This window comes from Protopterus annectens, chromosome 3.part0 (genome assembly GCF_019279795.1).
Source record: "Protopterus annectens isolate FY-2018-M chromosome 3.part0, PAN1.0, whole genome shotgun sequence".
Lineage (NCBI taxonomy): Eukaryota > Metazoa > Chordata > Ceratodontiformes > Protopteridae > Protopterus > Protopterus annectens.
Window position 1 is genome coordinate 176,384,405 of NC_056731.1, and position 15,586 is coordinate 176,399,990.

The window sequence follows — 15,586 nt, forward strand, 5'->3', positions numbered from 1 at the left end:
CCCCGGTCTGATACCCTCCCCATGGGAACATTAGAACAGGAACACTCATCCATCTACCTACTTAAATGAATAAACAACTTGAAACTTCAACAAGGCATCTTTATTCCTCCCACAGGGAGGATATCCAATTGAGAGTTTCCTAGATCTGCTAGATAAAGTGATTTTATCTGGACTAATCCTTTGTACTGTTTCTTGTTAGTCGTGTCACCCTCTAGACCACAGGTGGAATACCAGACTTAACTTGGGCCTTCTGGATTACGTATGTTTTCTTAACATCTAGTACTTGGGAATCAAAGAAATTTATACATTTTATCATAAATTTCAAAAGATAACTCATAAAAAATTATAATTCTGATAATTCTGTATATATTTGTTTCTGTTTTTGAAGTGTTTTTTCTTTCAAACTCACTGTCCCATTTTAGATTAAACTATATCCCTAGTAGTTCGTAATCATTACTAAATTTGTGGAAACATTTAAAACTAAGGAAGACATTGACTGACTTCATTAACTGTTCCTTTTGTCTGATGCTCATGTCACAGACTAAAAAAGCTGACATGAAACAGTATGTCAGCATAAAGGAAACAGATTCTTATTAGGCAGAGCATACATTTTATTCGCCATGTGCAGTTGATTTAACATGTAGAAGCTAATATTTCAAACCTTCTATAACCACTGTAAATTTATTTTCATTTAGAGTCTTGGCGCCAAAATGTGCAGCATGTGGACATCCAATTCTGCCTTCCGAGGTAAGATTTATCACCTGAATTAAAAGGTAAACTTAACATAAAACTTCAATACTACCTTGCCTTTAACTATAGTTTGTATTTACAAAGCATACTCCATCCTCCCTATTTCAAGGCATCATGGAAGACGAGCAAATTGCCTGTGAAAATGGAAATGCTGCAGTACAGTGATTTCTCAGAAATGCAGTCAAGCTAAGACTTACCAATGTACTGTACAGGCTTATTCAGTTCTATTATAAGAACTTGTCTCAGAAAAGCAGGCAGCAGTAACAACAGAGCAAAAACAAGCAACAAAACACTGACCAGAATAGATAGGGGTCTGATTGCATCTGTAGGTTAACAATAGTAATGATAGCAGTGTTAACAAAACGGTTGACAAACAGTAGTATTTATAGCAGCAAACATTTCTTTAATGATTCTAAAAGTATTTTTAATTACAATGCATAAACCTGTAATTACATTTCATATTATGCATAGTAGAAGATGTTATCATCTTAAGCTGAAAGTACAAGGTAACAAACATGGCAGCAATGGCTGTTTTTAGATTCAGCTTTTTTTTCTGGGTAATGAGCTGATCCATTTGTTCTTTTTTTAAGCTATGACTGGAGTCTTAGGCAATCAAGATCATATTACAGAGGAAGCAGCTGTCAGGAAAACAGTTTCTTCTTGTTTGAACTAGATATAAAATCTCACTTCTGTCTTGAGCTACTGTAACAGACACTGGTGTCACTGCCACAATTAACCTGCTGTGTGCTGTTGTCACAGATAAAGTTTATCTTTTGTATATGCTTAGCATGACTTTAAATCTACTCCATGTCATTAATATATTCACTTGTGTATTTTGGGATGTGTTTGGCCAAGTCATAGCTGAAAAAGGCCTGTTTGTAAAGGTAACAAATAAAGTAATATAAGGTACTCTGGCACCAGACCCCTGTCTGTGTATTTGGTGGTTTGTGTGTTATCCGTGTAAATGGGATAGTTCTGGGATTCTCTTCAGCCATAGCCCCAGCATCAAGGCACATTTACAGTGGATAGTTGGAGACATGTACAGTTGATGTAAGAGACAAATAATGAGTCGCATGTAATTTATGGTAAGTATTTTTGGTATCCAAAGTAAACGATTTTACAGGAGTATCATTTGGCTTTGTTAGTTAACTATTTACAGCAAGAGTTAAATCTCTGTAAGAGAGAGAGAAGTGTGGGGAGGGTGAGATTTTAAACATGATCGTAAGTGAAGGAAAATAATAGTTGCTCAAAATGTTGAATGTTATGGTGAAAAGACGCAAGGGGGGTTCTTGCAGCAACAGGGAAATGGTTAGCATTGTGTAGTGAAATACATTGATCTAATTTGGATGAAATATTTATAAAATGAGAGATTCCATTTATATTTGTTTGAATAATGTGGTTACTTGTTTATTTATTGATTGATTGATTGACATTTGATTACTGTGAAGTCTAACTGGGTAGAAGTCCATTTTCAGTGGAGGCCAGGGAGAAAAGCTCCAAATTATTACAAAACATTTTAAGAACAATAATTTTACAGTCTTCAAAATGAGACAAAAACATCTGCAATTAGACATAATATAAAAACACTGGTTAAGAATCAATACAAGGTGTATGACATTTAATGTTTAGAGAAATTTTAGATAGTTTGTAGAGAAATTAAGGGCAAGTTAGTCTAATACAAGTAGGAATTGCTATATGAAGTGAAGGAAAAACAGGCGTATGATATATTTAGAGATAAAGTCAGGGAAGAGAATTAGCAGTAAGAAAATTAGGTGAAGAAGGGAGAGTAAGGAAGTATAAGGAATGAAAAGGTACTTGTTCACATTTAGAGATATAGTTTGTCCTGGTTTTGAGCAAGAACAGAACCAGATTTTAGCTAGGAACTCTTTCAGAGTGGTTTTGAAAGATGGGAGGGAGGTTATAGACCTGACTGGATACAGGTAAGGAGTTCCAGGCCTTAGCAATCTTGTACGAGTGCAGACAATGCCCAGCAGATTTGCAAAGCTTGTAGACAGACAGGAGTTTTTGCTTTCTTAAGGCTCTTGGGAGCTTTTTTAAAAGATGACTTTTCTCTTGAGACCTCTGTTAAGAGACCCCTTTCCTCCTTGGGACATCACTATCTTGTTACAAAGCTTGACTAAGATGCCATTTATACCTGCAACTTCTGCAGATTTAAAATTTCTGTCATGAACAATATTTTGGTGGAAGTTACCTCAGCCAGGATATTTTCTGAATTGCACATTTTGTTGTACAACCCCTGCATATTTGATTTTTCATAAAGACAGTGTTTCTCTCCGGACTAATCCAGCCTTCATTCCTAAGGTGGCATCAGAGGGGAATTTAAACCAATCTATACATCCACCAGTTTTATTTGCTATTTTTTTCAAATAAAGGTAACTATTTTCTTTGTTCCTTAAATGTTCACCATCAGCTTAGGTTTTATTTATAAGATATAAGAGAGAGCAGCTTTTCTGCCAAATGCTACTATGATGCTCTTTTTTTCATTTAGTTTGAGACGATTTTTGATGTACCATGTACATACCTATTCCAGCCCTTGCTGGAGCTGTTTTGTATCGGTGGATGATCGGATAACAGTGCCCAGTTTGCAATCATCGGTAAACTTGGTCAGCCATATTTCTGGGATATTGGCTTTAATATATGCAAAATAAATACTAAACAAGACACTGATCCCTGTGGTTACCATTATATATTTAGAAAGGGAACAAACAACTTTCGCCACTTGGGCTCTGTTGGATAGCTAATTTACAATCCATCTGACAGTGTAGGGATTTACATTTAGCTTGCCTGATGTTCAGTAATACCAGCATTGGGAATAGTGTCAAAAGCCTTGGCCAGGTCAGGTTAATAAGTGTGCAAAGAATGACCACAGTTCACAGCCTCTGTAACATTTTTAAAGAAGCTCACTAGGTTCAGGAGACAGAACCTGCCCGTCACAAAACCAAACTAATTGGGATCAAGATCAGTTAGTTTGCCTTTGTCTGCATACATTTCATCTGTGATACATTCCATGGCTTTGCATATACGGCTGATGAGCTTAATGAATCCATAATTACCCAGGTCTGTAGAAGGACCACCCTTGTGTCAAGGCATCATGGTGACTATTCTCCAGGAATCAGGAACAAACCCTGTAGATAGGCTGATATTGAACAATTTAAGCAGTAGCTCAGACAGTGCCTTATTGGCACTGATGAGAATACAGAATTTGTCATGCCATAGTCAGATTTGCTGAAGATCCACAAGAACACTACATTGAGGTAGATGACTGTTCAAAAGAATTCAAACCAATAGGTAATTGCAGCCTTTTCCAAATATATAGTGATACAAAAGGTTCCGCCCAATTTTTTTTTGACTTTCAGTAACTTAAGTGAATGAAGGAGTGCAGTGCAGCACCCAGATATCTGGAAGACTGTTGCTCCATTTAAAGAAGAAAAGGGAAACCCTGTTCCATTAATTTTTACTGTCCAGTTAGCTGAAATGTATATGTCTTAAACTTGCTGACTTTAAGGCTAGAAAGTTCATAGAAAACATTTAGCATTTGGATATCATTGTGTAGATTTTCATCAGCAACAGTCAGTTATGAACATTCCTACCTCTTCCCTGTATAGCTTCCTGCCTGCAGTGAGGGGAATTAAATATAAGAGGTGTTATGGCCAGTAAAAATAAAATGAAGACAGAGGACAGCGCTACTTCATACCTTAGCAGTGTTTGAAAGAGAATGGCAGCACAGTGCCTGCCAGTGCCACCTGCTAGACTTGCTTGGGTAGAGTAATATAAAACTTGGACTGCTGTGAGATGTTCTGCTGGGAAGTGCATATGGTCCATGACTAATCCAGATATAGCCCCATTTCATGAAGTTGGATTCCTTTTCAAAATCTACTAGAATGCTCGGTGCTGGCTGAACATTCTTACTTTGCCCTTGAGTTAATGTGATTAAGGTTCTGATGTGGTACAGACTTTCAAGATGGCTGAACATTGAGTAACAGCTTAACTCTAGCACTCCCAGTGTGAAAACATAAACTCAACAGAGAAGGCCAGTAGACATTTGTGTCTATGGGTAAATTTCTGCAACTGGCTAGTAAGTGTACTGCCTGGATGCCAGGAGAAAAGAAATATAGAGCACCTGGAAAAAATAAGCTACAAAAAGTGACAAAGAAGCACTGACTGGGGAAAGTTCTGCAGTTGTTCAGCAAAAAACAATGCAACTTCCACACAACTTCCAGTAACCTACAGGAAGATATAAGACATCTGCACACAGACCTGGTTAAGATAAACAAAGTTCTGATAGAGTATATCAATGCAAACAACAAAAGGCTGGAAAAATATAAGAAGCTCTAAACATATTCAGATGAGGTGATAAAGCTGCAAAAATCAGAGCTTGAAATTAACAGAAAGCTGTCTGAATATGAGACTGCTCAGGATGAGATGTTTCAAACAGTAGAATTAGAGGACAGATAACATATAGAAATGCTGAGATTTTCAGCTATGCCAGAGAAGCTGGAAGGAGCAGATTGTATTAATATTATGAAAGCATAAGTAAGCAACTGGGCTGGTATTCAGCAGCAGGATTGTTTAGTTGAAAGGGCACATCATGTGTATGCTCCAAACCAGGCTATGAGAAAGCAATCAAGACCTTTAATAGTAACTATGCAATTCTACCAGCAAAAGGAGTTAATTCTGACAGAACTGTGGCAGAAGGGCAAAATACTAAAAGTGGGAGACAGCAGAGTGTTTTTGGAGAATGATTACTTATTGTACACCAGGCAGAAGAGGAGTAAATTCATTCTGCTATTCAGGGAATATGTGAGATTCAAACTGCTGTACCCAGCTGTCTTCAAGGTATTCTTCCCTGGAGGGACAAAATCATTTTTTGATGAAGTATGCTAAGGAGGAAATACAAAAGTTTGTCCAACAAAAAGTGAGCTGTGAAACAGAAGGGAGGTTCTGCTTCTTGTTCTTCTGGTAATAAAGACCACAGAGAGACTATAACCTGTGAAACCTTTTCTACTGTTTCAGTGGAGAATGGAGAGAAGGAAAGGAGTACAAGAGTTGACTAGAAAAACTGAGAGTATATTGGAAATGAAGCAGAGAGAGGATTTGGGAGATGGAGATGAACAGTAATAAAATCAGTTACTTAATGTTGGATTACAATGCAATAATTATATTTGTGAAATAGAACAAGAAAATCTGGAAATATTGGACGTTTTCAAAAGTTGTTGGATTTGTGGCTGACTCTAAAGTATATGCCTTACTTCATGTCATTAATAGTTGGAAAAGTGCTTTGGGGGAGGGGAAGAGAGGGAAGAAATGTTATGTAATGTTTGAGTGAAAAAGATTAAATAGATTATAAATGATGTATAATGTTTGCAACTGGGAGTTTGTCAGTATGGTTTGTGATGTAAAATGCTTGTGACTAGGATTTGTTTGTGTGGTTTGTTGTCATTTATATAAATATATGGTTGCTTATGTAGTAAGTGATGGTTTAATAAAGATGTTTCTTTGAAAAAAGGCAGGAATTGAATAAGTTATGTAATATTGCTTAGATTATATAATATATAGCAATATATGTGAAGTATAATGTTTATGTTAATACATTTTGATTACTTTTGTATAAATATAAATTTGCCTGTGTCACAAGTGATAATTCAATAAAGGTGGTAGAAGAAAAAGAGAGAGAGAATCAGGTTCCTCCTTAGCTACCTCCGTCAAGCCGCGTTATGTAGGGTCTGAAGGCTAAGCCTCTCTCAATTCTACCTTTGTGACCCTTCCCAGCTGTCTTTTCACTGTCAGCCTGGGTACTACCACTCGCCTCTGCCCTTGCAGTCATCCTGTCCATGGGAACAGCAGTACTTGCCAGCATCTGTGGCTCACTTTCAAGCTTACTGATGCATGGTAGCTCCCTCCCTGAAATAGCTACCTCACCAGCCCCAGCTTCAGGTGTGGGGTTTATCTGGGTCACCCCCAGGCTACCTGACCCGTATGCCTGTCTCCAAGCCTGACTGAGTGTAACTGCACACACACACACACACACACACACACACACACACACACTACTGCATTATCAAAATCATTCCCTATCAAGACATCTGCAGGGATATCCTGAAGCACACCTACCTGCTTGCTTCATTTTTTACCCTTCCAGTTAAGGAGAACCCTGCCCAAAGGTTTATGGAATGTGGTCCTTCCTAAAACTCTGGTGTGGACTGCCCATGCAAGTACTGCTTCCCTTTAACCACTGCAGGATTCACAATGGTTATATCAGATTCTGTCTCTCTTAGCAGTGGTCTGTTTTCCATCCACTAAGATAAGATGCAAACTTTGGTGATAATTTGGTACCCCTGTTGTCTCCCGACAACTTACCACTGGCATGCTGTTATTCCCACTTGCTGGCTGTTTCACCTTTTGTTCCTCACCTTGCCTCAGTGGACATTTGTATGCTACATGGCCCCTCGGGTTACATTTACAACATCTAAACCTTGGTCATGGCCATGTACCTGAACTAGTGGCTTCCCCTGTTACTGGTGAACTCTGTTGGGGTGGTTTAGGCTGCCCAACATGGGTTCCCCTATAACCATGTACAGTTCTGGGTATCCCCTTCTTGTGCAGTGATGCCCTTCTTGCTAAGTAGGGATCCCCTTTTCTCCCCAGCTCATCTGCAGAATTACACTTCCCGATCTGCCAACCAGATTCTCATGTCCTCAGGCAAAGTGCCAAGGGCTTGTTCCCTCACCAAAAGGTCTGCCAGCCCTTCAAAAGTGGTGACCTGACACCCACTCATCCACCTGTGAAAATAAGTGCTTAACTCGGCACTATAATCACATATACTTTCATCTGCCTTGCGTCTATGCTCACAAAGCTTTTTTTCTGTAAGCATCAAGTGTTGACTTAAAACATTCCAGTAAATATTGTTTCACGTTTTCATAGTTTAAACAATCAGTATCAGACAAATTTAGAAACAGCAGTTATAGCTTACCATGGAGTAAGGGGGGGTCATGAAGTGTACCCAGAGCCCTTGGTCAGTATTATACTGTGTACATACCATTTGAAATACATGAATAAAACTATCAAAATCGTCACTCTGTGTAAATTGTGGAAGAAGTTTACTGATCTTCAGCTATTCCTTTCCTCGTTACCTCCATGACCCTGCTGAAGAGTGAGCATCTCCCTCATATGTTGGCGCTGTTTCTCATTTTCTTCGACCTCCAAACACCGCAGTCTCCCTGCTGATTCTAATTCCTTCTGCTTCTCCAGTCATTTGGCCTCCAATTCAAGTCTCTAACTCCAGACGGATTTTTAGTCCTGTGAGGGAAAGGTGAACTGTCCTGTTTCTGAAGACTGCACATCCCCATCACCAGACTGGTTGTCTTCTGGGTTGCTAGTCCATGCTGCAGGCTGTGACCAAGGCTGAAATCATATCTTCTTTAGTCAAGTTGGCATGCACCAGTCCTTTGCTTTCGCACACCTTGGCCAACTGGTTCTTTGTCAGCTTGCTGTAATCCTCTGCTGACATCCTTGCTTGCTTTCCCTGAGTAAACTAAACTAACAAAACTAAATAAAACTATTGTGAAAATGAAACTCTGTATGTTTACTTTGTGTCTGCTGAGATTACACACACCTTCAGTGACAGCTGTCCACCAGCTACTGAAGTTCAATTAATATCCCACCCAGCTGCTACCAATATGTGACGGGTCCCTATTCTGGGCCAGCAATCAAGGAGACTCGATCCTCACCACTGAGAGGCAGTCACTAAGAGCAAAGAGGGATTCACACAGTATTTTTAGATGCAGCTCCCTACACCAAGCACAATTTACCTTAAGAGCATCCAGCAAGCATGCTCTAGACCTGGGGTTGTACTCTGTCTCTCTTTGTCTAGGCCCACACAAAACTCCACAGTTACCACTTTGGAGCACTCTATCCCTCTTCCCAGTAGCTGACAAACATGTGGATATTTCAGTTTCACAGATTTACTAGATGTACCCCTTTCTGCCTAGACTCTGAGGAAGTCACGCTGCCACCAGTCAGCTACCCTAAGGCTGTTACAATGGGTATCCAATTATACTGTGTAAAAGTAATACTTATACAAATGGTAGGGTGTGACCAAAGCAACAAGGCTTTTAGGAGTGGCCATAGTGTCACTAAAACAAGCATAAGAACTCTCAAGGTGTTACAGGTATTGTCTGAAGGACCAGCCACAATGAAAGGTATTAAAATATTTAATGATAAATAATGAAACAGAAAACAGGAGAATACTGAATGCCATAAACAATAGAGTTTCAACCACAGAGATATAAAAAAATACAGTTGGATATTTTCTCACAGATGCAGAAAACAATACTAAACTATTCTTGCTAAATGTCCCTGACTAACTAAAGAATTACTGTTCCATGACTACTTACTAAAGCAATGCAAGCTGATGTGTGCTGAGTGTCTTACTACAGTAAAAGCCAGATGATGTCCATGTCTGTCTGTGTGGATTTGTGAGACGTCTTTCCGATCAGGTTCCAAAGTGCTGCTGCGAGAGTTCCAATGCTGGTTAGAGGATGACTTCACCTCTGATCATCTAACTCTGGTACAAGACACACAGTATGTGAAAGCTGTAACACAATTTTAAACTTTCCACCCTTCCAAGGTTCTCCTGATAAACATACACATTTGATCAGATACAACCAAATGTACATGCATACATTCTTTCTGTCCAGCAGGACCTACTGTTGATGTATTTTTAACACAAGTAACTCTACAAATGTATTGTTAAGTCGAGCATCTGTACAAATCAGTGCAATGGTCAGATAACATAGAATTCTTCACAAAACCCCAGCTAGCTATACTGGCATATGTACACATGTACTGCTGTATTCTCCCTGGCACAGATGGCACTATGTCATAACATCACAAGGTGATATACAGCTAAACCCTGATCTTAACTATCCTACAGATACCGAAGATGCAAAAGCATTGGTTAACAGATTACCTGCACCCTAACATAAAACTTTCTGACCCAAATGAACACTAATAAAATAACACTGAAGACTTAAAAAATGTTGCTGGTATTGTACAAAGTTTATACAAGACAGGACAACTGCAGGCATGTATGCACCATTACAGACTAGATATATTAGTAGTTACAGAGATGTGATAAAATCCCATATTAAAAATCAGTAAGTTGAACCTTCCTGTTACAACATTTTTAGATAGGACAGACCCTAGAATGGTGGTGGTGGTATTGCTGTACTTAATGAAAATAACTGCAGGCTAGGCGACAGGTAGTTCTTCCAATATATTATCAGAGAAGGTATCACTATAATAGTGCAGATAGGACTACATCAGTCACTCTAGTTACTTGCCATATACATTCCACCTAAACCAGTTATCAGTCCTTCAAGGCTTTTACTAGATTATAAATAAACCCGAGTCTAAAGTCATATGCAGGGGTGATATTAATATTAATATAGATTTGCTTACTGTTTTATAAAATGATGAAACGATCTCTCTCCATTTTTACCCCAATTTATATCTCTACCACCATAAATTGTCAAGAAATTTAAAAGAGCAAGCATCTCAGACTGGATTTTAGTGACCAATACAAATCATATAACCTCCACTAATGTTCTTACTGATTCTGGCAATGATAATTATTCACCATTATCTTTCTGGAATCATCGCAAACCAGCAAAAATTCACAGGTGCAGAACAGTCTGTAGCATGAAAAACATTGTCATAAACCAACCCAGTAGATTAATCTTCTGGAGACCTTTACAACTCTTCCAGTACATTAAGCAACAAGTAATTGTTACTGTGGTATAAATGAATCCTAAGCAGCTTAGCTCCACAAAAGCCCATTAGCATCCAAAAGTTACCACAGACTGGGAATGGCAACTGAATTTAAAGGTGTGATGGTTTCTAGAGATAAATCTTGGTTAAAATTGACCAAAACAAATTTCCAAAAATATACATAGATGGAAAAAGCCCTGTGAACCATATAAACCGGAGGTTGCTTGGATCTGATGCTTGAAGAGTCAAGCAGGGGAGGTTGTGTGTGTTTGTGTGTGTGCGTGCACATGTGTGCGTGTGTGTGCGTGTGTGTGTGTGTGTGTGTGTCATGCCAGCTCTCCCATCTGGGGATTGGGGGTATGGTGAACCCCCCTCAGACAAATTACTTCTATGCATGCAGAGGCTTGGATGTCAACAATGGCCACAGGACTGGATGACATGAGTTTGGCATTTTAAGTTGGTGATGGCATTCGTCATAGGCATGTGTGTTGAAAGATGCACATGCTAAGGAATGGCCCAGAACACCCCTCTACTGTGATGCATGTACTTTTGTTAGCCATCGGGGTGTGTCATTAAGGACTTAACCACAAAACTTGTGATGGCTGCCTTTAAGACGGTGCCTGATGAAGAGATGGTTAATGGTCAACAGGCAGTTGGAAAACAAGAGTATTAAAAAAAAATTCACTGTTAGGAGACCAGTGCATACAGTGGATATAAAGAGTGTACATATACCTGTTAAAATGCCAGGTTTTTGTGATATAAAAAATGAAACCACAATAAATCATTTCAAAACTTTTCCCACCTTTAATGTGACCTATAACCTGTACAATTCAATTAAAAAACAAACAAATCTGTTGGGGGGGGGGGGATTATAAAAAATAAAAAAATGTACCTTAAGTTGGTTGCATAAGTGTGCACACCCATAAACAAATACTTTGTTGAAGCACCTTTTGATTTAATTACATTTAGTCTTCTTGGGAACACACACCTGCCATCAATTAAAGAGACTCTAACCCCAAATAAAGTTCAGCTGTCCTAGTAGGATTTTTCCTGTCATTTACTCAGTTGCCTGCTACATGAAATCGATGATTCACAGAGCTTACAAAGCTTCAAAGGGATCTCATTGTTGAAAGGTATCAGTCAGGAGAAAGGTACAAAAAAATGTCCACAGCATTGGATATACCGTGGAACACAGTGAAGACAGTCATCAAAAAGTGGAGAAAATATGGGACAACAGTGACATTGCAAAGAACTGGACGTCCCTCCAAAATTGATGAAAAGACCAGACAAAAACTGGTCAGGGAGGCTGCCAAGAGACCTACAGCAACACTGAAGGAGCTGCAGGAATTTCTGGCAAGTACTGGTTGTGTACTACATGTGACAACAATCCCCCGTATTTTCCATATGTCTGGACTATGGGATAGGGTTGCAAGGTGGAAGCCTTTTTCTTACACACAAAAACATCCAGACCTGGCTAACATTTGCAGAACAATACATAAAGTCTCCCAAAAGCATGTGAAAAAATGAGTTATGGTCTGATGAGACCAAGGTTGAACTTTTTGGCCACAATTCCAAAAGATACATTTGGTGCAAAAATAACACTTCACATCACCAAAAGAACACCATCCCCCTGGTGGAGCATGATGGTGGCAGTATTGTGCTTTGGGGTTGCTTTTCTTCAACTGGAATTGGGGCTTTAGTCAAGGTGGAGGGAATTATGAACAGTTCCAAATACCAGTCAGGTTTGGACCAAAGCCTTCAGGCTTCTGCTAGAAAGCTGAAGATGAAGAGGAATTTCACCTTTCAAGATGACAATGACCCCAAGCATACATCCAAATCAACAAAAGAATGGCTTCACCAGAAGAAAATTAAAGTTTTGGAATGACCAGCCAGAGGCCAGACCTAAATCCAATAGAAAATGTGTGGGGTGACCTGAAGAGGGCTGTGCACAAGAGATGCCGTCGTAATCTGACAGATTTGGAGCACTTTTGCAAGGAAGAATGGGCAAATATTGCCAAGTCAAGATGTGCCATGCTATACTCCTACCCAAGAAGACTGAATGCTGTAATTAAATCAAAAGGTGCTTCAACAAAGTATTAGTTTGAGGGTGTGCACACTTATGCAACCAGCTTATTGTACATTTTTTATTTTTTATATTTTTCCTATAACAGGTTTGTTTTTCAATTGAATTGTACAGGTTGTAGGTCACATTAAACATGGGAAAAGTTTTGAAATGATTTATTGTAGTCTCATTTTTTATATTCAAAAACTTGGCATTTTAACAGTGGTGTGTACACTTTTTATATCCACTGTATGCTCAAAAATCAAATGCAAGCCTGTGATAAAAAAAATGATTGAGTTACCTTAAAACTATAAATTTATCTTGTAACTTTCCCAAAGACTTGTGGTATGTCGTAGAAAAAAAATTCTAAAATCAGGCACCAGTAATACCCCCATCACCATTATTTAGTACTAACAACAAAGCTACAGCATAATTTGTCAAATTGCTTTAAGACACACATCTATATTGTCCACTTTTCTCACAGCTACCAGAGTCCACTTCCATTCCAGCTAAAAGGGGTAAGTCTGCTTACTGTTGCACAAAAAAATCCAAAGCACCAAATGCTTTGTCTCCATACACTCAGATTGTCTGCAGCATTAAGTCTTTGTACACTAAGATGGCCTCCCACAAAATTTATAAAAATGGTTGAAAGAAGGACATATTTATTCCCCTCTATAAGGTTGGTAACACATATTGAGCCAAATAGCTATAAACCAGTTATTATACTGAATATATTATCTAAAACACTTGAGCCTGTTTTCCATCAACAGGTCTGCACAGATCTCAATGAATTAAGCCTTCCTCCATTTTCAACATAAATTGGGCAGAGAGTTTTCAATATATACAGCCCTACTAACACTGATTAACTTTGTAAGAGAAAATAAAGTCAGTTCAGAAGTAATGTCAGCCTCCTAAATCTTTCCACACAATGAGTCATAATGGCCTCATAAACAGGCTGACTAATCTAAATTTCCACCTTTTCACTGTACAGCAGTTCCAAATCTATCTGAAAAACAAAAAAAAATCTGTTATATGGGGCTTTGGCATATCTGCTGAGTAAGGTGCCAACAAAGTAGTTCTGCAAGGTTCCATCTTAGGGACTGTCCTGTTTAGCCTTTGTTAACCCAGTTCCTGACCACTGTAGTAGCCTCCGTATTGTCATCATCACCCCCCTTTTTCCCCATTTTTCTACATAGAGTAAGGGTGCCGCGTCAGCTGTTGCTATCTTTCTCAGTTCAGTGCCACTGTCCTACCTTCTTCAGTGGTCATGCCTGACTCTCACAAGTCTTTTCTCTCACGCAATTCATCCATCATTAACAATCTCCATATCACCCACAAGGCAAAATATGTACTTTTCTTATGCTTTACCAAGCAACAAACACCTTGACAGCTTGATGTCAGCTGCATACTGGATTTTTAGTACTTGAGGAATGGTTAAGAGACTTGCATCTCATACTAAGTGCCACTAAAAGTAACTATTATCTTATCTTGTTCAAATTACTATAAACTTTCACTCCAAGCAATTAGATCAATTCTGCATATAAAATTAAATGTTTTGGTGCAATTCTTAATGACATAATTACTTTTGAAGACCAAATCAAAAGATGCAATATCAGTGTAGGTAACATCTGTAGGATAACCTACTACCTAAATCAGACAGCAATAACAAAGTTATTACCTCTCTTATCCCCTAAACTTTAGTACAGATGCCTTATCTGTTCTTTTGTCACAGCCATGCTAAAAACTAAGAGAAAAATGCATCATAGAACAGATAGTTTCAATTAGAGTTAAGGATGCCCCCTTTTGCAGGATTTGTCTCCATCCTTATTTATTAGAAAGTTACATTATAACCTTCTCTTTAATGTATTTGTGGTGCCCCACCTCTTGGCCAATAATCAAGGAGCCTCAATCCTCACCACTGGTACCTGTGGGGAATGTTCACCGAGAGGATAACAGGTACACACACACTATCTCCAGATGCAGCTCTCTGCATCAAGCACGATCAAGCACAATTTTCCTTAAGAGCACACAGGGAACACAGTCAGTCCAAGTGCTGGTTCCTCTCTCTTTCTCCAGATCCCCAGTAAGACTCCTTCCTGGCACAGCTGTAGAGTTGAGTCTTTAGCCAAGGTTCCAAGCCAAGTCCTCCAACACTCTCTCTCTGTCCAACCAGTGCTTTGTGTCCCTGCCCAAGAAGCTGACACACACACTTTGAAATTTGATTTGCGCGCGCACACACACACACACACACACACACACACACACACACACACACACACACACCTGGGAAAGACTGGTGAAGGTTTACTAGCTATGCCCCCTTTTTCCCAGATTATAAGGTAGTGATCACTGCCACCAGACCCCCTTGCCAGGTACTTTAAGGCCCTTAACAAAGTGTGCCCAATTTTACTGTGTAATATTAATACTAATACAAATGGTAGTTTGACCAAGAACAAGGCTATAGGAATGGCCCACACAGTGTCACCAAATAAATATGCAAATAGTCTCAAAACTTAAATATCTCTACAAAGGGCAGACACAATGAAAGGTTTAAATATATTTAATAATAATAAAAGAACAAAACAATATGAAATATCTATTCACAGTGACAGAGTTCAGAATCATAGGACATATTTAAAATAACAATGAAGGACAGACTCAGACAAATAAAGAAAAACAATATCTAAACTAACCTTCACTATATTCCTGAGTGAATCTAAGAGAATTATACTATTCCCTAATAACTTACTTGGGCAAGGCAAGATTAAATATGTGAACAGTCTCTCTAGTCAGGCCCCAAACAGAATACTCTGTCTCACTAAGAGACTTCTAAAAGTAATATCCAAAGTATTACTTCTGGGATAGCTTGCAGAATGACATCACTTTTGGTCATCTGACTTCTAGCTGCCTTGCAGTCCCCCATTGCTGGAAGCTGGCAGGATTTAGCACCTACCTGTAAAAATACACACACAAGGGCTTTTGGTC

General features: G+C 38.9%; 1 protein-coding gene across 3 annotated transcripts in view; it reads left to right on the forward strand.

Moving 5' to 3' along the window:
- The window catches only part of LIMD1 (LIM domain containing 1), a 516,411-nt gene that overhangs the window by 453,839 nt on the left and 46,986 nt on the right, over window positions 1–15,586 (forward strand). For all 3 annotated transcript variants that reach the window (XM_044064671.1, XM_044064672.1, XM_044064673.1), the window contains one exon: window positions 696–747. In XM_044064671.1, coding sequence (XP_043920606.1) covers window positions 696–747 — 52 coding nt within the window. The remainder of the gene's footprint in view (window positions 1–695; window positions 748–15,586) is intronic.